The sequence below is a fragment of the Crassostrea angulata genome, chromosome 10 (assembly GCF_025612915.1).
Source record: "Crassostrea angulata isolate pt1a10 chromosome 10, ASM2561291v2, whole genome shotgun sequence".
NCBI classification, from domain to species: domain Eukaryota; kingdom Metazoa; phylum Mollusca; class Bivalvia; order Ostreida; family Ostreidae; genus Magallana; species Magallana angulata.
The window spans coordinates 11,334,917-11,360,865 of record NC_069120.1 but is presented as its reverse complement, the minus strand read 5'-3'; the positions used below and the strand labels follow the sequence as shown (position 1 = coordinate 11,360,865).

The window sequence follows — 25,949 nt, the reverse complement described above, 5'->3', positions numbered from 1 at the left end:
AAGTGCGTTGCTAACGCTGAGGGTAATAGTAAATATTATTAACTGCGTCTTAACCAATCAGAATTCAGTATTTAACATGAAAGTATAACAATTTTTAATGTTACCCGTTGCTTAGTGCGTTGCTAACGCTGAGGGTAATAGAAAGGATTATGAACTGCGTCTTAACCAATCAGATTTCAGTATTTAACATGAAAGTATAACAAAACGAATTGTTACATGCGCGTAAATTATGCGTGTACGGTTCGCCGTAGTCTATATAAAAGCAGTAAAAGATCTCTAAAATTAAGACATTCAGTATAATAAAATGAATAGTTCCTGTTTGGGAGGATAACGTTGAAATTTACACCTGCTTGTCAATTTCAATCTCAAAACAGGCACTATTTATATAATGTAGAAGTTATTTATCATAGTTTTGAATTTCAGTTTTTATTAGATTAGCTAAACAATGCGTTTGAAAGCAGTTAGAAAGTGTTAAAGGAATGCCCTTATTCACACGCAGTCATGTCCGTTTACTGGATCGTGTAGATTTCAGGTAGGTTTTTCAGATTCTGTATTGACTACAGTACTGTATCGGCATTCTCAAGAAAAGAGGAGAAAAAACAACATGTATGTAATATTAGATTTAAGTTTTCAGTTGACCGATTACTATTTTTTAATCTTCAGTCATGTAAAGCAATTTTATAATAATCGCACTGTTGAGCACCTGGCGATAAAGTCGTGCCTTGAGAGAATATAAGTGCTGAATGGGGATTTTGCTTATCTTTATAATGCTAATATGGGTACGGAAAGGTGGCACTATACACACACTGTACATGAAAAAGATATTGCTGTTTACCATCCTTACTGTACATTCTGATTGTAATATCAAGACACAATGTTCAGGGCATTGACTTGTTTACTGACATCTTACAACAAATGTCTTCTTCCATCACGCATTGCCAAGTGTTCAGATGAAAGTTTAATACCATTCCATGGTACCGCTATTTAACACGTCAGAGAAAACTCTGTATAACAAAAGCACACAAACATGTTCTAGAATTTTCACTGCTGCATGCACATTTTATTCGTTATTAAAAAAAAATACAATTACATAACCTGATAAAACTTGTTAAAATAATGCGAATGTCTAATTTAATTATTACAAGACTATGTTTCCAACGCAAACGCTTCTTGGAAGAATAAGCCGCCAGTAAGGACTGTCTTTATTTACATGTCATAAGTCCTCGTACCACCACCAGAGGTTGTACAGCGTGCACGTGATCGTTCTGTGACGGAAAGTGATTACATTTCTCCACAGCTCCTTGGAACCTGGACATACTCGGTATAGTCTGCTTGCTGGGCCTTAAGATCAAGAGGGCGCTTGAAGCTATCTCTCTCTAGCTCCTTTGCTTTAGCGCTGTCATGAGGGAAACAAGCCATACGGACGGGGGTAGACTTTGGGTCCACTGGTTTACACTGACTCGGACAGCTCTTCACGGGTTCCTGGGAGAGACAGAGCTGGGATTCTCCTTTGTGTAGACGGGTTCTTCTAATGGTTTTGCTTTCCAGCTGGCATCCAGCTACAAAAACAACCAACAACGAGACACTTTTGTTTGCAGGTAAAACACTTCGCGAACATCTAAGGACGTTAAAATATGAGCCTTGACAGGACGTAAAACAGTGAATAAGTAATCAATCAATCAACAATTCAATCAATTGTTTTCTTGAATCATTAAGGATAACAAATCGCAAATTTGATTTGAATGCTTGAATTTGCATTTCAATAGAGGTTCAACATCCACAAGAGCACTTACACGAGGAAGTATGTGGTTGTTGGCACTCCTTTCTGATACTTTGTGAGTCACATTTGCTATCTGGAACGAGGTAATCAAGGACGAGACAGCTGGAGTCGGAGCGATCGGTCCTACTAGGACTCTGGAACTCGTTTCCTTGTTTGCCGTCGAAGTTTCCACACAAACCACAAATTTGAGAGTAGTAGAATGGGGATATCTGAAACATAATTAGTCCAATAAAACCATGAGTAACCAATATGTCGACAAATATGAGAAAAGGAAGAATCTATATTGTTTTCATACTAAACAGAAATGATTGTTTTCCATTGAGTACATGGGTAAAACGTACAAACCTTGAGAGATACTTTACGTCCATCAGAAGACACACGAACACCCTTCTGTGAGGCTAAGACGGAAACAATTCTTTGACTCCGACTGACTTTAATAGTTGATGGGATACTGCTGAGTACGAAAATACATGAGGCATTACTGTAGGTGAGACGTTAGAAATTAGATTACTATTAGTTAAAATAATTTCAATGAATAACAGTATTTACCCAGTGGACTGGCTGATAGTGATAGAAGACTCCTCTGGAACTTGTCGTATATGACCATCAACTCTTACAACTAGTGAAGAATTCATGGGAACTATCTCCAACTTCTTGCCTTCAATCTGTACTTCCACTACCTATCAAAATCAACACACAATTTCAAGTGATTAATGTTTTTGCTTATTTTCTTTATTTAGAATGAAATGTAAGGAAACGCTGAGTCTATATTCAAGCTCTGTGTTCAAACAAATTCTAATTATCAACTCACTCGTTTGGTGGAGTCGGAGGAATCCATCTTAGTTTTAATGGCGAAGTGCTTTGAGGAGGAGCAGTCCATAGCCATTACGACTTCACACTCCTTCGTGTCTGGAATGCTGTATTCCTTTCCGTCCATCGTTCGAATTTGGGAGTGTTTCATCTCGCATTGTCCTAATGTCATCAAAAAATAAAATAAAGAGGGATACTTTACTGTTGAAATTTTTTTTATAAATATTTAACAATTTCATTATGTTATACCTTACCTGGCAGACGACTGGTTATGCTCGACGTTGATTCCGGGAGAGAACGGTGGACTCCATCCCTTATACTCTGAACGGACTCGAACATGAATGGCCCAAAGTACGGCATCCACATTCCTCTGATGAAATTGGATTCTTCCGGAAGTTTTAATTCGGTGTCATACTGAGGGGAAAATAAAATAAAAAAATGATTTCATGATGTCCTCCGTTTTAGTCTCCAGTATATATATAGAGGAATTAAGCCCTACTATAACCCTCAGCTGAGACATTAATGCCATACTCGTTTAACAAATGTAAAGTTTAACAAATGATTTTGAACCTACTTGTCTGTTGTTTCTCCTGAGGTCAAGTAGAATTTCTAGTCTGTCTTTGGGACGGAATGAGTGTGGATACTCTGTGTACATCTGTCCATACATCATAGCTTTGAAGGCTTCATGGGTTCGCCAGACATACTCCTCAAGCAAACGAGGTAATTCGTTCTAAAAGACCAATATTAGATAACAGCACTGAAAATTGTAATTGTTTTGATGAAAACGATCTTCATTGGGAGATAAGAATTTCAATAACAAATGTTGTTATATTTGTTTTCCTTTACCTTTTCCCAATGAGCACGGACATGTAAATGCCGTATCATATTCATTTCCAGACGGAGTCTTAGATAATCTGAGGTTACTTCTTCGGAACCATTGTGTTTCCTCTCGAGATACCTTTTGGTGATGCTGCTTCTCTCTAAAGGCGATCTCTGTGATCTTTCCCACAATATTTGCTCCAAAGATGGTGTTCCGAGTATCTAAAAAGACAAATATTCTTGTATGATCTCTTGATGGCATTTGAGTAAAAGCGCTGAGTCAAATTTCAAGGTAAACATTTACTTACCTGAACATCGAATAATTTCTTCTTTTCGCCTTCCAATCCATATTCTGCTTTCATAGATATACAGACTTCCCTGCCAGTCTCAGCCCGAAGCTCACCTCGAGCGGATGGCTCTAGATTTTGTATCCTACTGCTAGGTGGACTTGTAACAGGGGATTGAATTTGCCGAGAACTTTGGTTAGGGCTTGCTGCTTTTTCCTGAGACTCTTCTCTTTTAAGTTCTTGGAGCTTTCTTTTCACTTCCTCTAGTTTACTTAACTGACTTGTCACTGAGACCTTGGCAGACTCCTTTTCTTGTGAACTCATTGATGAATCAGGGATCATCTTTTTGATCTTCTCGACAATATTCTTTTGGACTTCTATTCTTTGTTGGGGTTCTATAGTAGTGTCTGCTACCTTTTGATGCAGTTTTAGTGATCTTATATCACTTTCAATTTTCTGTACTTTATCTTGGACAGCTTTGGATTTTGAAACAAGATCTTTAATCGTCGCTGAATCTGGTTTCATGGCAGATTTTTCTTTGTCTTGGTCAATTTTTCTTACACTCTTTTCTATTTCAATCTGCTTTGATCGAATATCCTCTACCTCGCCGTGAAGCCTTTTCAGCGACTGTCGTTCAGATCCACTAAGACTAGAAACAGTTCGTTTCAATGACCTGGATGTCATTATTGATCTCAACATTTGCAGACAATCAACCTGTTTTGATTCTGCCCTCTTTTTCAAAGTTTCTATTTCGGAGTCCTTTGCCTCGGATCTAGAAACAGACCTGACCAATTCATCTCTAGCACATTCTGCAACTAAACCCAGTAAACTATGCTGCATATGTGAAACTTCCACAAGTTTTCTAACAACATCGACAGGGTGTTCTGCTACACTCTTTTGAGAAACAATCGACATTATTTGGATCTCCGTTTGACCAAGAGTATTCATGACTTCTCTTATTTGTTGAATCTGTTTGGACTGGTCTGTCTTTGATCCTTGTTCCTCTACTGCTAATCGCTGTGTAGCAATTATTTGTGACATCTGAACTTGTCTCAGACGACCCAGTGTATCCTGTTCACTCTGAGAATATCTTATCGTTGCTTCTTCCTTTTCTCTCTTTTGTTGAGAAGACGTAGCTGCTATTTTCGACAATCTGTTATTTTCCTGTTTAATTTCTTGCATAATTCTCTGAATTTCTTTTATTTGGTCTTCAGATTTGCCGGAGGCGGTTTGTGGTTTCTTTACCCGCTGCTCCAAACATTTCATTATTTGCTGTTGTTGAATGACGGATTTCATGAGTCTTTGTCTTTCCCTCTCGATATTTTGAGGAGATGGGCCAGAATTTTCTTGACGAATCTTTTCAGTAACTTCTTTTGCTAAAAGAAGTGCCTCCTTGATTTTTTTCTCATCAACAGATTTCAATCCCTCTGATTCCTTTGACCTGGAAATATCCTGAACCACATCTTTCTGTTTTTGCAAAAGTTCTGACACAGACTTTGACAAAGACGAACTACTAGACACTTTGGAAGGCTGATTGCTAGACACGGTGTCCTGGGACTGTTGAGAAGGCTGTTGTTGTTGCTGTGATTTATCTTTTTGTTCTGGTTTCTTAGATTCTTTAATTTCTTCAGAATCACTTTCACTGACCGATGAAGAATCGATTTGAACAGAGCTAGGTGGTGAATTAGACGAATCTACTTTGGAAGGAGAACGATGCTGCTGTTGTAAAATCTTTCTCAAAGATTCCTTGCTAGACTCTAATGATTTTGCAATATCTAGTCTTTCCTTTGATGAAAGTGACCTTCTTGAAGAACGAACAGCTTCGTCCAATCTTTGGTCAATCAGTTGTTGAAGTAGTGCACAATATTTGCGAAGTGCGTCTGATTTTTCACTTTTTGAAACTGATGCTGAATCCTTCTCTAGATCTTTCCTGACACTCTCTGACCTTTTGATCAGGGAAGATAACTTTGCTTTTATATCCTGCACTCGTAAGGAATCATAAGATCTTTGCCAAATCTTTCGTGCTTCTTTAAGAATTTGTTTTTGTTTTCTAATGAGATCAATAATGTTCCTGTCCTCTGGGGTTCCCGACTCTTCGGATTTGGAAAGTTCAGAGTTCATGACCTCATCGATGACCTCCTGAGTGTCAGATAAGCTTAGAAGTCTCTGAAGAACAGAGGATTCCCAGCGTGGTTCTTCAAGCATAATCCACCTGTGGTAGTCGGATTCTCCATGTCTTCTCACGTAAACTTCTATTTGCTGCTCAAGCTCTCTTTGATAAGCGTCTGACAACAATTCTGACGGGTCAGCGAGTCTGCTTGGTAAGTTAACGTTGACAGCAACGTCCATCTTAAAGAAATTATAATTTTGGTTAACAAATGTTTTCGACATATTCCGATACAAATAAGTCTATCAATTTTAAAATATCCAAATCTTTTAATTACTTACATTCCATGGTTTAGTTTCCATCGTCGGAATAGGGGATCTATTCATCCGGAGAAGAATGGATGTGGTCTTTGAGCTAGGGTTCATACCAGCGGCCATGCTGATGTGAAAGTGTCGTTTAATGGACCTAGATTGGTCAATCCCGATGACATTGAAAATTAATCCCATGCTGTTGTTTCGCGTGACTACAGATCCATCGGGATGAACAGACTGCGACTCTTTTAGATGTTCTAGAAGATCCTTTAAAGATGTATCCTTTGATCGGATGTCTTTTGGGGGAGAAGTAGAGGAAGATGATGAAGAGGAGGGTGAGCTCTGGTCGGATTGATCGCTTCCAATCAAACTAGAGACCCATGATAATAAACCGGTCGAACTAGAACTCTCCTCGGAGGTTGGTTGTTGTTTGGATTGCGACATACGTTTCATTAACTGAAACTGAATCTCAACATATTTCTGAGGATCAGTTCCAGGAGAAAGAGTGACGATCATTTCTTGCTTCCCGATCATAGGATAGTATGGAACGTCCATTTCAAAGTCACGAACGACAGCTTGCCCGCTTAGTTTGATTTCAAGTCCTAAAGTTTGTTTTCCATAAGCCATTGACATCTGAAAAAAAATATTCAAAGAATTTTTAAAGTGAATCCTTGAACGGTGAAGTAAAATATTCAACATAAACTCGGAACTTTGTACATGTACAAAACATACCGGGAAAACCTTTGCATTTTTCGCTACACTGATTTCTTGCGTTTCTCTTGGCAAAGGATATTTGGTTATTTCTGATGGATCTTCTTTGAAATATGTGTATGGGGAAACTTCCAGCCTGGCAATTTTCTCACTCTATAAGAACGAAATTCATGAATGAAACATAAATCCCTAAAGGCGTTATTTGTCAGTGTTACAAATCATGACTGTACACAATGATACAATATGGTTTTGCAATTGGTACACTTACGAGTTTTTCAACATTGAATTTCGTGTAAAATTTAGCCTTAGGTAAATTGGCTGATGCGGTAAGAGAAAGTGGAGTTTCCATATGCGCCATTGTTTTCAAAGCAACTCCCATTTTGAAGTACTCCGCATCCATTTCCATTTCTCCTCGTAGTTGAAACAAAACACTAAAATAATTGACAAAACCGTTTATTTTATTAAACTTGCGCAACTATGGAAGAAGTAATTGGAATTATTTCGTTTGTCATTCGGTTATCTTACCTTGGTCTGAGCTCAAAATTAAAGCTGAGTTCCTTTGCTTGTTTTCCAGGACGATTGATTTCAAAGATTGATGGCATTCCTGTTACTCCCACTTTGCCCGTTACTTTGATAGCAGCGGTTCCATGGAGTTTTAGACGCAGGGGAAGGCCACACTCGGAAGGAATCATTATTTCAGCATCAAGTGGCATCGTTGACCTATGTACCTCAACGTTTAGTCCAGTCTTCAAATCTTGTTCTGAAACACCTGACAACAGCTTTCCTGTAAATATACAACGATAGAGCGAAGTTTAAAACCGTTGTGTGATTGTAGGTACACCATTGTCGTTATAAATGTCACACGCAGTCATCTACCTTCTCTAAGTAGGGTGTCCACCAAAGTACCATCAAGAGTTATATACTGGAGTTCATTGCCCATCATTTTCATGTACATGTGACCTTTTGGTGTAGGACTTGTCCTTGGAGACACCTTCAACTAAGATTTGGGGTGTGCAATTAAGATAAGAAAACTTACTAGTATATATAGTGCAAAAAAAAACAATATACATCTTCTTCGGATGATTGGTTGTTACATTTAAGCGAGAATTTTTCATTAAATGGTGCAACAGTGATCTTGCGGTGGAGTGGTTGATATTGTCTCTACCTGTTTGTGGATCTGACTTATAGGATCGGAAGGTTGCGAGGATTCAGCGCTTCGTCTTACTCGCTGTTTCAGAACGTCTACGAGTGACTTGCCCTTTGTTAGTTCACCGAGAGGACCCACCAGTTTAGACACCAGTGTTTGTAGCCCCTCTGTATTGAATCCTATCTAGAAAAATTCAAACAAAAATAAGATCATGTGTTCTAAATGTAACATAGAAATTCAATTCAAAGATTAGTTTTTCAAAACAAATGCAACAAAAATGTTTCTAATGGAATTAATACCTCTGCAAAGTTTACAGAACGTCCAAAAACATAAGTGTGGAGATTAACGGCACCAGCACGTGGGATGAATTCTTCCGGGGTGGTAACAAGACCAAGTTCGGCTGCTGCTCCCATCTTGTGCATTTCTGTATCACAGAATTAGCCATATTTAAATCATAACGTGTATACTGCCGAGGACGACTTACGTGTACATTGTTTATGAATTGTGTGCATACCATTAAATCCAGAAAGATGCATGAACCTCGAGTAATGATACATGGGGCTAAACTTCTTGGCAAATCTCATAGCAAAGCTAGCGTTCTTTGCCCTGGCAAATAAAAGAATAATTTAGATATACAACTTTTATTTTCATGTTACTGTCGTTGAGCTTTATTTTGAATTTCTTTGCGTTGTAGTTGGGATTTTTAATATAAAATTTTCTCTCTCAATAGGGAGACAACAGAGCACAAACAAGGATTACCAGGACATGAGGCACGGGTAAGTACTGTTGGACATTTGTTCTAGATGTGTGTAGACGAATGTTCCGACGTGGGGATTCCTCTCCCTGTGGAGGGACTGAGCCACCATCTCCAGAAGCTGGCGGGAGGGCTCGGTGAACGTCATCACGAGGTAAGAACCAATCCGCACCTCCTCCTTCTCTGATTGGTCGAAATAAAGAGGCAGCAATGTTGTCTGAATCTAGAGGAGTAAAGGACAAGAAAAAATACATCCATAACTGAGGTGAACTTAACAATCTTGATTGAATCAATATGAACTATATTGAATATCTGTTTTAAATTTATTTTGAGGCTGACATAAACCGAACTTACGAATATGTATGCATTCGATTGAATTAACTTTTTGCACTTGGAACTTATTTGAAGAGTTTTCTACCCTTTGCAAAAATTTAAAAAATTGAATGTTTAATAATATGCACGGTAAATATTGAAATTTTTTTTTATTTTCAACGAAAAGCTTTTGCAACTTTTCACCAAGAGATTTGTGAAAAAATTATTTGTACTATGAAGATATATTTAGAAATGCATTTTCCCCCGTAGACTTCAATGTCAACTTCAAAATGGGATAAATTTGTAAATATTTAAAATTTTTGAATTTTTTAAAGATGAAACCACACTAAGATTTTAGTAATCAAACTTGCAATATATTAGATAAGAAACATGATAGTTATGAATGGAATAACAGAATTCAAACAGTGTTTCCTGTTTCAAAATTAAGTACCTTTAAGATAAAATTATTTAAATTAATTTTAAATAATGTATTTGATGCAGTAATATTCGAAGAAAACTTTGTATTTTTCCTATTTTATGTAAATGCAAAATTCACTCACATCGTCTGGGTAATGACGGGCAAGTTTTCGCAAGCTGTAAATAGCTTGGGTTCTGAGCATCTGCGGCTGAGATTTATCCTGTATATATGTCCTAATGGTTGGGATCATTTCCCAAAGTCCAGCGTTACCAATTGTCTTGAAGCTCAGTATTTTGTCGTCAAAAACAGTAGACCTCATCAACATTTGTAATTCCTGTGTAAAAAGGTAATCATTAATCAATGATGCAACGTTTAAAATTTAGGTTTTAGAATATCTTTAACCTATTAGCACACATCAATATTTGTTAAGGCTGCTATGTGTGTTTTCGCTGGTCTTCTTTTTAAGATTACCCACCTTCACAATTTCCTGCTTTATTTTTGTGTTGATACTATGTTCTCGCTTCTTCAAGTCTTCTAACTCTCTTTTCTTTGATTTTAATTCATTCCTAGTCTGTGACCGCGATTCCTGGGAAATCAGTGTTTTGACAATTTCCTCTTGGCGTGAAATTTCACGAGATCTTCTCCATCCTTCTTCTCTCAGCATTCCAGCTACTGATCCCAAGCATAAGAAAGCAGCTCTTTTTAGATATCTGTCCTTTATAACTTGGCTGCTTCTTGTCAGATCCTGATGAAAAAAAAAATATAATGCCAAAAGGTCAAAGCCATAGAACTGAATTTTTGCCGATATTGTTTTTTCAGAATGCCATCTATTTCATTCATATTGCAAGATTTTGTATAGTGCAGAAGAAAAATCTGAAAATAATTACTTGATTTTAAGTTCTCTGAACAAGTACGTGCAGACAAATTTGAAAAACGTGCATCAGTGTTCGGACTGGTGAACTGAACAAGCGCGGCCCGCCGATAAAGACTGAGCTCACTATTATATAGACCCAGACAGCTCTGTCATCATTGGCTGACCGCGGCTTGTCTTCCCACGATTCCCTACCAAGAATGATGCTTGTTCAATGAGAAGAAGTGTGAAGAGGTTGGAAGAAGTGTACCATCGGTATTATTTAAAATTGTTAAACGTGATAAAGTGTTCCAAGATAGGAAGTGTTTGGTTTTTTTTTAATTTACATGTATTTATTACATGCGACTTTACTTGAAGCCTTTGGCAAAGAGACAAACTAAAGTTGAAAGTGAACCCGCAAATGTCATTAATTGGAATTTTGGTACGTGAAGATGTTCAAATGCCCTGGCTAAAGAAAAGGTTTCAATAATCATTCAATTTAACACAGGCAAATTTACCAGAAGTTTCTTGGCAATCAGAACATCTGGTCTGGCAGAGAGAGACAGAATGCCCAGAGCCACGACAGCCTCGGACTGTGGGAGCTGGTCGTTGAGGATGGAGTCCACCAGGACTTCTGTAGCAGGAGTAGTTCCGGCAGATGGAAGGATGTCCATCAGCATCTTGCTGTTTGGTCATAAATTGTTGTTCAGACAATTAAAAATGTTGATAATTGGGAATCAAAATGTGTACATGTACAAATTTTGATTCCCAATAATCTAATTTTTTGTAAAGGACACAAGGTTAAAAAAAGTATTTAAGCAAAAACTATTGATATTTTAGTTACTAGTATATTGTATAGAAAATTAAATATATGCGAATGTATGACTCACCGGCATCTTTTTTCTGTGTGTCGTATCGTTTCTCATTATCTAATATTTCTATAATTAATTTTATTAAATCTTCTATACGTCTTTCATTATTAAATTAATATTTGTCATATTTCATTGTTGTATAAGATAATATGAAAATAAGATAGTAATACCTGACAGGTTTTTCTAATTAATTTTTTTTCTTTTATTCTCGTATAAGATGACATTTCTATTCTAAGAAACAAAGGCCAAAAAACGCAACTTTGAGAAGACTTTAGAAATAAAATCTTTAAGAGCTTTGGAAAAATGTATTTCATTAATATTATTTCAAATTTATGACGTTTGTCCATTTTTCATACAAAATTAAGGGCTTCCAGAATTAAAAGAAGAGTAAAATTAAGATGTTTATCCATCTACAATAAAGCCAAAGTATCAAACACATTTCTTAATATGAAAGAATGGTAAAATTAAAATGTTTATTCATCTACAATAGAGACATGGTATCAAGCCGTGTCTCTAATGTAGATGAATAAACATCTTCATTTACTATAAAACACCTTTCTTAATATTTTTAGCACAAACTTACAACTGTTTGCTGTCTGTTTTCGCCGTTTGGAACATTTCTCGATATACTGCTCTTAGGCTCTCAGAATCAGCCGTTCGGATCTCCTCTAATAGTGACATCAAGAGAGGACCTGCTTCGGGTTGTATGGTTGGTTTCATAAACACCTCCAACATTTTCAACAACTTTCTAATCTGAATTGTATATATAACGGTTTGATAATTGCACTACATTGTAAAACCGATTTATACAATGAAACTATATAAATCCTAATTATTTAAAGTAGCACTAAACGACGGTGTGTTTCAATTCAAAAGTTTCGGAAATTTTTACGTCTAAAATAAGAAAAAACAAATAAATGAATTTACATATCGCAAGAACACTAGCTGATACACATCTTTTCTCAATACCAAGATTATAATATCTACGGAACGCACCCTATCCGCCGCCTGATTGCTCGTTGTTTTTGGCTGCGGACTGGGAGGCTGGGGTGATGGATGATGATTGGATGATGATGAATGTTGTGGCGATTCTGGAGACGACTTGTCCGTGGACAGGCTGTTACTGGACTGCTGCAAGATGCTGGAGGAGTCTCTCAGCTCAAGCTCGCGGGAGCTGTACTGCAATCCAGACTTGACTTTTGTTAGGCTTTGCGGCTCTGAGAGACTGGTCTTCACATCCTCCTCTTTGACTAAATTCAGGGTCTGACTGTAAAATATGAAACTCGTTTTCAACCTATTTGAACCTGCATTGTACAGGTACACGTTGCAGTCATTGAAAAGGGTATATCTGTATGAGACATTTGGACACCTACTTGAGATAGGTAGCAACATGTCCTCCTTTGGCGGAGTACGGTGTGAACACGTGTTGGCTCTCTGCAATGGCGCTTTGGATCTGGAACTGTCGCATGTTTCCACGGAGGGTGTATCTGATCTGTGAGGCGGATCTCAGCGGTTCCGACTGGTGGGGCAATAGAAAGATACAAGTATGACAGCTATACTGTTATGTCTTCATCAGATATCCATCAACATAAAATGAATATCAGTTTTAAAAGATATTTTGAAGCGCAAATTTATGAATATTATAATGAAAAGATAGACATATAATTATATTTATAAATCTGCTAGGTTGCAAATGTTTTAATAAGCTAATTGACGTGATGAACGAATGGTAATTTAAGAATCAGAACATGTGAAGTATTTTGAATAACTTCAGTCATAACTATATATGCATTCTTAAAAGTCAACAGCAGATCAGACAAATGCCAAGACCAAAGCCTTAATGCGTGTGATATTTCTTCCTCAATCCTCCTTCAGACACCAGCACCTACCCGCTCCCTGACACATTCGGCGCACTGTCGTAAATGGAACATAGAGGCGAAGTACTTTGGCCTGTCCAGACAGTGTTGGTAATTCCGGACTTTTGTGATATGCATCCATGGATTACCACTGGTGGATGTCCAAGGACTGATTCTGTACAGTGTTTCACACTCCCCGACGATGCTGGGCTACCAATGCAAGCACAGATTATGTCACGTATTCCTATATTATATACCGATATTTTACTCACACATTTGTTCATTTGGTCTGAGTAGTTCTAACCCTATAATTTTTAAAATATTTTTCACAGCAAATACGCTAAATTTATGTACTTTCATTGCGTTTATCTTGAATGAGAGTTTTATTGTTGTTAATTTACCTCCATGACTGTGAACATAGAACCTTCGTCGGAAGACTGCGGACGGAGAACTTGCGGAATGGCGCCGCTTTTTCTGAGTTCCTTCCTCTTCTCAAGGTTCATCTCCAGCATACTGAGCAGACCTTTCTTAACGTTGACGGACCATTCCGGATCGTCTGCTTCGTGGTGGATATCCCGAACGTTGCCGCGGACGTACCTAGCAAAACACACTTTTTAATCACGTTAGACTTATACCACTATTATCGTCAGTATTTATTTTTATTATCTATATCTTAATATTTTTGGTAATATTTGGTTGTCCTAGCTACTAAAAAGAAAGAGTTTTAAAATAAAAGGTAGTTCTTCCGACCAGCCAGTCTTTCATCGTAAGAAATCAAATTCAAAAGCAACGTAGAACCCAGTAGATCTTCCCTCTCCCTACCTGAAGTTGATAGGTCTGGACAGGTCCGTCAGCATCTGCTCAGCGTCCCTCCCCGTCAGGGGCTGGAACATCTCCGCGGGCACCTGCTGCTGGGTCGGGTCCACCGACTCTATAGGGTCGTTGATCTTTGCAAAGGTCAACTTGTCCATCTGAGAAGTGAAGGGAGTAGGTCAGTGAATGAGGTGTTTGCATGTTGTATTTTTTAGATTCAAAATTAGATTGGTTGAGGATTTGAAAGTAAGTGTAATCCCTTTTTTATACTTATGTCGGATAGGTGTTTTGAAAATGATGATTTGCAAATGGTCACATATAATCATTCATGTATAATTTCAACATGCTATTTTATATGACTGTAATTGCGGATGTGTTACAAGGACAAGCATTCGAAAGATGTGCAAATACGTTACTTATTAAAGTGGTTATGTAAATGAAATTTCTTGACAATAAATGATTGATGAATTTAAATTGAAGACCACTATAAAGATATGTATGTGATCTTAATCTGCTCATTAATAGTTTGATGCTAACACATTTGAATCGACTTACCTTCAAGGTAGCGGACGAGCGGGACCGGAACTGGATCCTGACGTCGGACTTCATTTTCATTCCGGAATAAATCGTGCTCCCCATAGGTATTCCGGTAAGTGCTTGTGTTTCATACTCATACAGGTACTCTTTATTGCTTTCATAGGCTAACAGTTTGGTGTAAAAGGTTTTAGATGTGTTTTTTGCATCATAAGTGCTTGTTTTTAACAAGCAACCAAATGATGCGATTAAAAAAGAACTAGCTACTAGTTCATGTTATATGAAATATATTAACTGTATACTCATATTGATTAAAAAAGTATTCACTGTGAATAAAACATCGACAATATAAGCAAATGAATAGAAAATTTTGATCACGAGCGTTGGCATTAACTTGTTCTAACCACGGGATTAACCACGGATTAACCACGGGATTTGACACATTAACTGGTTTTAAATCGTGCATTTTAAACTGAATATTTTTTCACTTTGTAGTGCGTGTGACACGTGACTGCAATTGCTGTCTAAAAAAAGTTACAAATTTGTTGAAATTACTCTATGCGATTAGTAATTAGTTAGAGTACATCTAATAGTTCATATAGAAATTGAGGTATACGACTGATCGCGTGCAGGCTGCTGTACTGACACTTCTGTGCATGAAGATAAATGTGCTCGACAAAACAAACTTTGTTTTCTTTTTTAACTTATTTAGTTTTAACTCTCGGCTTTTTTTCTTCAAACGATCATATTGTAATGTGTGGGAATCATGTAAAAATTATATTTTTAAAAAAGTAGCGGTTAGTGTGTCCCAATGTCACTAAATTTCATTCAAAGTATGTATGCTCATTAGTTTTCCTCTCAATATTCAGAATGGTCCCTTATACTTGTGCAATAAAATACATGCTCAATTTTACCACAGGAAAAAATAATTTACCTTGACTGGGAGTCTGGGCGGCTAAAATAAAACATATTTAAAGCTATAAAATGTGTAATTAACGTATATTTAAAATCATCGAACCTTTCCTCGAAAACAGGGAGAGAAAGATGACCTAACTTTGACAGATCTGAACAAGAAATTGTAATTTTGTAAATCTTACTCGCTCAGCAATTCAAAATGATTTAACGATATGACAATATCATGATTATAATGCTAATATTTAAACGAATTTATCTTTGATAAAAATTTTAAAAAGATAAATCTTGAAAAATCTGAATAATAGGGGATTTCTGGGTTTTCATGCAATTCCATTTGTCTTTTTATAAAAGTAAATAAATCGAATTAAATTAAACGAAGCTAGATTTTATTCATACGAAGTAAATTAAAAAGCAATTTATGTTCACGGTAGATAATTTATTGATATCGCAATAAAGATATAGATATATAGGTAGAATAGAATCATTACATTTATTTATATCGTACGTTATATGATATTAGTAAATGATCTACCATGAACATTTAGTTCGATGGAACAATAATGTTTTACCAAAATTATTTTAGCTATTCGCGATTTGATACTTTTAAATTTCATTTCACCATGCATTGTCACTGTCTCCAAAATGTAATATAATAAATTAATCATTGCATAATCAAAATATTATCAATTTAAACCCAACCTGCTGGTGGAAGAATAAGTTTCTTTATATGTCGATAACTCCGATAATTGGATTTTTTGGTCAAGTTATGAAAATACTTAAAAATCAAATCAATGATTATTTGAGTGAATATAAAAAGCGGTGTGTATTACCTGCCGCCACCAGGGCTGTTGAGACCGCAAGCAGAAGCAACATTCTGCCGTGTAACAGCAGTGTCCCCAATGCTGGCTTTTTATACAGAGCCCCCACAGTCCACACGTGTACCCCCTCAAAACACTGTAGTAGATTGTTTATTTTGAACGCTTTGTTTTGGGAATCGTCCACTGAACCCGCTAGCTGCTGTGGAGGTGAGACGGGGAAACGTCACAACATTCGGTCCACCTCACTGAGCTCTGTGGGAACGTTAACGCAGTCTGCTGAGGGTGCTAGCTGAATGATGTGTCAGCACAGTTATAGTTCTTAATCTTGATATCAATTAACCGTTATGATATTGTGTACTTTAACAGTGTAATATTGTCTTGATATTTTTTAATGATGAAAACTTTAGGTTTTGAAGAAATAAGATAAATTTCATAGACAATAATTAATTTTTACCCTCACAACAATTAATCTGTAATATGTTTTGTGGGGTTTTTTTTGTTTATTTGTTTGTAGTTGTTGTTTTTTGGGGGGTGAGAATTTGGGTGGATCTGTTCACATTAGATTTTACAAATTTATTTAAGACGCATGTTTCTCAAAATTCCACATGCCCCAGTCACACATTCACGGATCAACTCCACGGTTCTACTACGAAATATTTTCCACGGTTGACACCGGAAAATCAAATAATCGTTAATGCCCCAGTCACATATTCACAGACCAACTCCTAGGTTCTACTACGGAATATTTTCCACGGTTAACACCGGAAAATCTAATGATACGGAGTTAGTACGGATGCACTACGGAATGGATACAAATTGATACATACGAATTACTACGGATTTATACGGAGTTAAAACGGACTTCTACATTCTAAAACGGTTTAGTAAGTTTTTCTAAGGAAGTACTACGGTGGTTTCATCCGTAGTGGAATTTTGAACATGTTCAAAAATTGTTGCAGCTATACAAGTATTGCTACGTTTGGATACGATAACAGACGGAAATCCCACGGGTCAATACATATCGCCACGAATGTTTCCTGATCGCTTCCGTAGCTAATCCGGCATTTAATCCGTGAATGTGTGACTGGAGCATTAAACTGATAAAAATTTTCAAAAACAAAAACAAAACGTTGCATTACATAATTAGATTGACTACATTTCATTTTTAAAGAGCAAAAGTATATTTATTATTGATAAATTAATTAATAGTAGCCTAGTACTAAATGGGCTTGCTCTCATTACACGCAAAATGTTAGCAGTTCTGTACGTGTGTCTTTGGTGATATTATTGGCAAAATCTAGCTGTTACTGGCCAGTGGGAGAACATTCAAGTTTTCAAGTTTACACCAAAACATTTTGAGCCAATTATTGTTGGCTCTCTAATTTTGAGACGTATGGTACTTCGCCTATGTATATATGTTACAACAATATTATCCATTACTTACATTTTAAGAATTTTCAATATCTATATTGTCGGATCAAATCTTAATTTTTACTAGGTTTGCCAGTGTTGTGTTGTCATGAAAATGACCCCAGGACCTTGTCAATGTCAAAAATGACCAAAATTAAAAGAGTATCAGAAAGACAAGACAACGTTGTGAACAGTAGTTTTATTATAATTATTTATGATGTCTACATACAGTATCAGTAAAACAAGACAATTCGTAACAAATTCCATAGTCTGACCTCTGAAAGGTCAAAGGTAAAACATGATGACGAAACACCATAGTACAACTGGAAATATGTATAAACTGGTATTGATATAAATATCTTTGAAAGAAATGGGTAAATCACATGAAACGTTGATCAAACAATTAACACTTAAATCACAAAACATGAGGAGTGAGTGGGTACCAGACAGACACGGGGGAATATGAGTGGGAACCAGACAGAAGCACAGCCTCGTTGTTGCCATGGTGAAGACTGAAGTGGTAAATTGTATACAAGTCAGTGTACGATATCACAATTGTAAGGTAGGGTGAAGTCAGAATGAAGAACTAATATGTCTGAAAAGGAAGAATGATAGACACGTGGTCAAAGTGAAGAAATACGCTTGTCATTCATGATTACATAAACTGTCAGAGTTTTGACTATTCTGTAAAATGTTTGACAACTCTTGAATTGTATAATGTACATTGCATATTTATGTGTGTTGAGTTTTTTTAAACAGTACACATTAAAAAGAAGAACTAACACATAAAAATTAACACATGAGGTATATAGTACTACTAATTTACTGGGTCAAGCACAGGGACTACATGCATGGATCATAAAGTTGTGAATTTTGGTATATATCCCAAACGTTCAACAGATACAAACTAGTATTAATTCACTAGTATAATAACAATCTGTTTTCAAAATGCAAAAAACAAAAATGGCCAATAAAGTAGAAATAAACAAAAGTCTGGATATTTCAGCATTCTTCAATAAATCACAAAATTGAATAAAAAGGAGAGAAAAATCTCAACAGACACCTAGATACAATAGCATCAATATAACATTGTATTTCTGGAATTGTGGAGATCAGATCAAGACAAAGTAAATTGAAATACACACTGTGACAATAAAACAGTAAACAATACAGTATATCACAGATAAATAACAAAATAAAAAAAGTCAACAAATTGGTGTATACACCCAGGATCGTGAAACAAGGTCAAATGGAAGCACAATGAAATGGTACTCAGTTTTGTTTCTTCTTCAAGTATAAAGAGCACCAAAATGTTTAATCATGATAAGGATAGGACTGATTTTTTATTGTTAATTATTTTGATAGGATCTGAGTTTTCTAATGTATATATGATAGCTAAAGACTTTAAAAATCAAAACAATCCATTTTTGTTTGATATCCCTAAATTTTGTGGTAAAAATGTTAATGACAAAAATTTCTACTGAGGAACATTAGAGCTGTACTTATTGTAAAATGGACAAAACTAGTTTTTCCTGCATCAGAGGATATGTTTTTCATAATGTCCTTTTTGGTACATGTAATAGAAAATCTAAGAGTCTGCTAATGTAAAAAAAAGGGGCTTTATACTTTAATTTTTATAATGAAATCAAAGTATCGCATTTAAAAATGTGCAACCTTGCTTGGGTACTGTAGAGACTTTAAAATAATGTATGTCACAACCAATAAGTTTAGTGTACAAAAAATCAAATGAGTAAATTGTGATTTAACAATTGGGAAAGGACTGCCAGTTTGTTAATCTGTGTCCAATTTGTTGTGCATGTCCATAAAATAGGTTCAAACAAATATCAACATGGCTTGGAATGGCTAACTGTGATTAAAACATGAGGACTATATGGATTTGAGTTTCATGATCTAAATATACAAAAATACAAAAAAGTTAAAGCTGTACATGACAATAACATCAATAATGTAATATAATGCTCTAGATTGATTATTCTATCTATATGATGGTGCCACAGGGAAAAATAAGTCAACAGCTCAAAGTAACAGAGCAAAATGACATGTCACTTGATATATACTTGACATAATTTGTCACAATGATTATTCATGAAAATCAAATGAAAATCAGTTATATATATTTTTTTCAATTTTAGAAAATATAATATAATGAAAAAGGTGACCAAAAACTGACAGATTCAGAGAAAACCACACCAAATGGGTTAATGGGATGATCATCCGTATCTCCTCATGTCCACTTGGGCTGTGTTGTCATTCTAGCCTCTCTCTGAATCTGTCACCATGACTACAAAAACTAAAGAGACTGAACACATATGAGGCTACATTATCACAAGTACACAAGCTTGCAATGCCAATTTTTCTGTGTCATCAGTCTGTCACGTGTGAGCATATTTCTTGTAGGCAGAATACTTCTTGGCATCCTGTACATTTTTAATTGACATAGATGTTTTGATTGCTACATCCACACTCTGTTCAAATCTAAAGGTGCATTCACTCCCTTGCTGCAATACAATCAAATTTCATAATTAGAACTCTAGCAAAACAAAATTCTTCAACTGCTACTTTTTTCACATTATAAGTAATGATTGATGCTTGATCTTTCAAAAGATCACTCTTCAAAATATCTTATCCTTAATTGCTTTCATATTCATAGGGTAATCAAAAACATTTCTTTTTGTTTATATCTGGTTGCAAAAGGATAAAAGTAAAATTGGCAGTATTATAATTTTCTCAGTAAAATAATTGAGTGTATGATGGCAGACAATGGGCCAGTCACCTACACCATCATCTGACTGCTGGTCATCGCTGTAGGTACAGTCCCGGCACCCTTTCCAACTCAGAAGGCACGACTTAGCTTGAGGAGATTCTGAGGAGACCACAGTGAAATCAAAGACTTTGGTGGGTGTAGGGGAGGGGGTTACTTGACCGGGAACTGGAGAGGAGTGGACCTCCAAATTATCTGTACAAAAAAGAACACAAATCAGTCAAACATTGCAAAAATTGAATCAAAGAATTTAAACAATTCACCATGAATACGTTAATTATTCACCCTGCATTCAGAATTACTAAAGGTAATCCCTGGTCAAAAGATTAGCAAGCTATACTGGTAACTATGATTTTTTATCAGTTTAATTATTATTTTAATAAGTTAAGACTAACCAGAAAACACAGGGATTGGGGAAGGAGAGAAGGCAGTCTCCATTTCACTGCTGCTGTCCTCTTGGTTGGTTCGCAGGTGAGCACTGTTGCAGCCTAGTCGAGCATGCCCATTGCGCGAGTCTACGTAGTGATTGGAATGCACTGAGTCGTTGTTGTTTTGACTACGATGGGGATGACTGGGCTTCTTCTTCCTTAAAAACTGTACAAAGCCATGTTTCCAGGGTGAACATTTGATCAATTTTTTGCTTTCTGTGTTGTGTTTGCCATTTTTGTCAGAGCAGTTCTGCAACAAAGAGAAAATATAAATCAGATTGGGTGTTACTTGAAATCTCTAAGAAAACAGGTACACAAATCAATTCTTTGGGAGTACGAAATTGCGAGCTAGTATCAAACGTGAAAGATTGATAATGGCTGATAAACCGCTAAGAGTCAATTATGGAAAAACCTAAGATTATGGTATATTGTAAATTTCGGGAATATGTTCATCATCTATGTTGGAATACAAATGACAGATTTAAAAAAAAATTGAAAAGGGTATCTAGTTTAATTTTAAATTCTGTGGATAAATTTATGTCAGTATTCTATACTGGTTAAACATCTCTATTATTGATTGTGCAGAGAGAGAGAGAGAGAGAGAGAGAGAGAGAGAGAGAGAGAGAGAGAGAGAGAGAGAGAGATTGGTTTACTCTATATATGATTTAAACATGCATCATAAGATTTAGAAATTGTAAAAAGCACATATGTAGAAAGAAAATAAAAAATCAGTTAAAGCAACACATGCCCTGTAAACATGCTGAATATTGTAAAGTTTTGGAAACAACAAGCTCATTGTCACCTTAAAAGCAAGATAAGAGTATAATGAATTTAAACAATGGATAATGCTACCATGATATTTGTGCAATAAAGAAAAAACATATCAAAATTTTAAAAAATATACATTTTGTGGACAAATTAATGGAAACTATGGAAGAAATAAATTCCAAATCTGGTACATGATTTTCCCATCTTGGAAATTCTTGAAGTACAAACTGCCTTTTAAATAAGCAGACTTAAGATGATTGAAAATGTTGACATGACATTGCTGTGGAAATAGAAAGCTACTATGGCAAAAAAGAAAGCTATATCTAGGTGTTAAACTCTACAAAGCTTAAATTGGTGAATAACATATCTTTGCAGAGAAAACAAATTTCAATTGTAATTAAAAAAAAAAATACTTGCAATGTTTAATTCTACAGAATTAAAATTTTGACTGTGTGCTTATATTACTAGTAGCAACCTTCAAAGCAGATTTAATGGTCATGGTTCAGTTCCTTGATTATACACCATGAATTTCCCACTTCTAATGAAACAAAGGTCATTCAAACTACCATGAGTACATTTAGTACATGTGTACCAGGGACGTATTTATGTCCCCGATATGAACATCATTCTGTTAGAATATGAGTTCTGTTTAACATAATTACTTCAAAGCTGAAATTTGTAAATCAGTGATAATTTGAAAAATAAGAACATCACAGTTAGAGAGGGATCCATTTTTGTATAAAAGTCTTGTTTCTATGGTCATCAAAACCTCTGTAATATACCGTAGACAAAAATTTGCAATTAAGTTATATCATCAAACCAAAATTGTTGATGCACATTCCGAAAAATTAAAATGATGATTTAAAGTATCTGAAAGGATAACAGTAAAATGTATATCGATGTCAATTGGTGCGTTAATTCACTGAGTTAAGATGTTGACATATAGAACAATGGAGGGACAGACAGATGGACAATGTGCTTCCTGGAAGGTTCCTGCAAAATATACCGTGGAACCATCATTGTTTTGGTGCCTTATTTCTCCTGTATTTGGTAGATACTATTGCTCATTAATACTGAGTATTCAATTCTGAATAGTAAATTAAAATTTATGGATAGTAAATTAAAATTTATGGATAGTAAATTAAAATTTACTGGTTCACAATGTACTAATACCTGTTTTGGAAAAAAAAAATAGCTTCCAAAACAATAGTACATCATGAACCAGTATTATATAATATATCATACTGCCCAAACATTGATTTCTATGAGAAACAATAACTAGGTATCTTCTTCAATAGTTAACTACTTCTAGAAAATAAGTCGAATTCTGTAACATGAAAATTTATGATACAGAGAAATATGGACAAAATGATTTAATCCTTTAACTTATTGTTAAGTATCTTTCTTCTATGTCAGCTACATCTGTGTAAAACATAAAACATTACTATGAAAATAAATGAAGTTATCTTTAAACAACGTTAGCTGACATGACAGCATATTGCCATTTGAGATCAAGAGTGTATCAATTCTATGCATCTCTTACTATAGATTCACCCTTCATGTTGACATTTCACACATACTACATAACTTGATATTATGCATATTGTTTTAATTGTGACTAATGTTCAATTAAATAAAAACTGCTGATTCAGAAGTTCATGTTGAATCAAACGATGTCAGCATTATAGAGCAATAATTAAAGTACAGTGACACTTATTGACATATTAATCACCAAAAATACAAATCACTGGATGAAAAAAAATCCACAAACACCACCTTTGCATAAGATCTACAAGTTTTGGTAAAAAAACATTAGAACAGCATGCATCTCAGGCTATGGACTCTCAAGATATTGAGTAACCAGTGTAATTTTTGCCTCTAATTTTTACAGAGATGAAAAACTCAATCATAAACACAGGCACATTATAGGTACATGTAAAACATTCAACTTCCAGAACCCTCTCTGTTGTAACCAGGAAAAAATGTACCTAGTGCCTTAAAAATGTCAGATTATAACTGTTGTTTCACAAAGTAAATTAAATTACGGTTATTCTTTCACACACAATTAACTGATAGTGCTCAATGTGAGCTAGTGGGATTCAAATCAAAACAAGATTCATTTTCATTGTTGATATTCAAAGCAAGTTTAACGAGAGATATATGATGATGATTATTGATCCTTACAGTATAGAGATTTTCTTGAACATCACAAACTTTCTGTTGTTTCATAAACTATACGAATTACAGTAAAAAATGCTTATAGTGAACACCTTTATAATGAATTGATGCTTACAGGTATAGTTAAATGATTTTTTCTTTTTCTTAACTCAAAACATATATTGAACATTAATCGAATATAACGAAATATGCTTATAGTGAAGCAAACTTCTCCGTCCTAGGTACTTCATTAAAAGTGTGTTTTACTGTACTGATGTCATGTTACTTTAACTTAAGGAGGCCGACTTTAGTTTGCATTGCGCATGTTTTTGCGCATTCTAATATAATACAGTTGTTTTATACTTCTTATGAATTTTTTTCGATATCATTTATAAAATTGAACACAATAAACAAAATACAGATAAAAATATTTAGATTTTTAAAGGAAATTTTTATTTTTAACACGATTTTTACGTTGTGTGGTAGGGGAGCATTGCCATTGCGCTTTTATGACGTTATGAAAAAATCAAGCTTTGTAGGAGTACGTTATAAGAAATAACATAAAAGAAAAATTAAAAATTGTACGCTGTTGAAATTTTATATACAGAATGATGCTTTCCTCGAGGGTATTTTCCTCATTTTTGGAATGAATCCATTATACCAATCATCATTCCTGATGATCCAAATATATAGCAAAATTTGGTGAATTTTAATATTTTGAGATGGCCCCCACTAAAAACCAGAAGGTAGAATTTTTGTTTTTTACATATAAGGTAGGAAATAATATTACTTATCATATATAACAATTTGAGAAAAAAAGCTATTGTAGTATTTTTTAAAACTGCTTTGATGTGCGGAAAATGACAGTTTCCTATACATTCCTATAGTAAATGTACCTCTATTTTGAGATGGTCCCTTAAAAGAACCAGACGGTCGATTTTCATGAACCTTCGCATATAAACTAGAGTTGGTTTAAATTACATATGGTTAAAAAATAAAGACTTTTGCTATTGTAGTTTTTCCGCAAAAAAACCCAAATCGGCTTCCTTAAATCTGATGCAGAATAGAAGACAATTAACTTTTTAGCCCAGGGTTTTACAATATATATTGCTTTTCTCTACTTTGCAATTAAGGGGACTAGGAGAAGGGTGAAAATGCCAAACAAATTATAAAACAATATAAGAAGAAGCACTGGTTCGTGAACTCAGTAAAATGTCAACCAATAACTTCCATAAAAAATAATGGTTGGAAACTTAGGCTCATGTGCATGATTATGTTTGAACTTATATCCTGATGATATACATTTGATATAGAGGAGAGAACATCTAGTAGATATATATATATATTACAAATAAAGGCATGACACAAATGATAGAGAGGGTTTACCTTATGGAACTGTTAATTATAGGCCATTTGCTGCTTGATTGGTTTCGTGAAAGAAAAAGAAGTTGCTGGTGTAATTTACGTGTGATTATATAATAGGCTTAAAGACAATAGGCTTAAAAGATATTAGTGGCTTACACACAAAACCTTGCATATGACAAACACATATTGATAAAGGTTGTTAAAGGAAAGGAGAAAATGATTCATTTTAAAAGATTTGTGGAATCACCTTCAAAATAATTGGATAAAATGAAAAGAGCATGTATGCAGGTGAAACAAAGGTAAGCACTAAAGAAATATTTTTTGCAAAAACCTGTTCATGTTTCCCACAAATACTATCACAAGACAATGAAGCTTCCAGACTAGGAACAACTAACATTAAATGCATGAAAATAATGCTATAATGTGTTCTACTTGTACATCAGATGCAACGTAAATGTAGATTAGTGGTGGATTTTAAATAGAAAACAAGTTCTTTTTCCAAAAAGCATATACCCCACTTCTCTTCTTTGCCCACTTCTCTTCCAAAGACCTACCCATGCTTAAAGTTATGAAACTTGTTATGTCCCGTATGGTTACTGCTTTATACAGAAATATCATTGTGTTCAAACAAGTTTCTGAAACATTAACAAAGTGTATAAAATAAAGTAAAACTTATAAACCACTCCCCTTGATCCACCACTACACATCTAAATCATAAAATTCAAATGCAATGTCTCCCAGCACCAGTACTCTACAAACAGAAAGAGGACAGATCTAAGGATGCACTGACCTGACTATTCTTGCCCTTGATTTCATTATCACTAGTGTCACAATTGGCCAGGCAGCGGTTCTTCTGGTTTGACAATGAAACCTTGGATCCTTTGATTAAGAGTTCCGTTTCCTGGTCTTCTAAAACGAAGCACAT

At 35.2% G+C, this 25,949-nt stretch overlaps 2 protein-coding genes across 9 annotated transcripts in view; both read right to left on the bottom strand.

The window, feature by feature from the left end:
• Positions 1-1,030: 1,030 nt before the first annotated feature.
• Positions 1,031-16,238, bottom strand: LOC128165527 (uncharacterized). 2 transcript variants are annotated; one of them, XM_052830162.1, is made up of 30 exons: positions 16,127-16,238; positions 15,316-15,336; positions 14,403-14,548; positions 13,857-14,005; positions 13,436-13,631; positions 13,068-13,244; positions 12,552-12,697; positions 12,175-12,445; positions 11,762-11,931; positions 10,825-10,990; positions 9,932-10,201; positions 9,599-9,790; positions 8,732-8,949; positions 8,487-8,578; positions 8,272-8,396; positions 7,991-8,155; positions 7,702-7,822; positions 7,351-7,609; positions 7,094-7,256; positions 6,847-6,978; positions 6,145-6,747; positions 3,718-6,045; positions 3,437-3,631; positions 3,165-3,320; positions 2,845-3,004; positions 2,592-2,752; positions 2,330-2,460; positions 2,126-2,234; positions 1,794-1,989; positions 1,031-1,559 (listed from the first exon to the last, which is right to left on the bottom strand). In XM_052830162.1, the coding sequence occupies exons 1-30, from the start codon at positions 16,167-16,169 to the stop codon at positions 1,282-1,284; spliced, it is 7,539 nt and encodes a 2,512-aa protein (XP_052686122.1). In that variant the 5' UTR covers positions 16,170-16,238; the 3' UTR covers positions 1,031-1,281. The 2 variants fall into 2 exon arrangements, with proteins under 2 accessions (XP_052686122.1, XP_052686123.1); XM_052830163.1 differs by having other exon boundaries at positions 2,126-2,231.
• Positions 16,239-17,706: 1,468 nt separating this feature from the next.
• Positions 17,707-25,949, bottom strand: part of LOC128165648 (uncharacterized) — a 62,010-nt gene continuing 53,767 nt past the window's right edge. For 4 of the 7 annotated variants that reach the window (XM_052830379.1, XM_052830385.1, XM_052830381.1 and 1 more), the window contains 4 exons: positions 25,815-25,933; positions 20,702-20,984; positions 20,323-20,501; positions 17,707-20,043 (listed from right to left, as the gene is read on the bottom strand). In XM_052830379.1, the coding sequence (XP_052686339.1) occupies positions 19,918-20,043; positions 20,323-20,501; positions 20,702-20,984; positions 25,815-25,933 (707 nt within the window). In that variant the 3' untranslated portion in view covers positions 17,707-19,917. The remainder of the gene's footprint in view (positions 20,044-20,322; positions 20,502-20,701; positions 20,985-25,814; positions 25,934-25,949) is intronic. The other 3 variants (XM_052830383.1, XM_052830382.1, XM_052830380.1) reach the window with 3 other exon arrangements.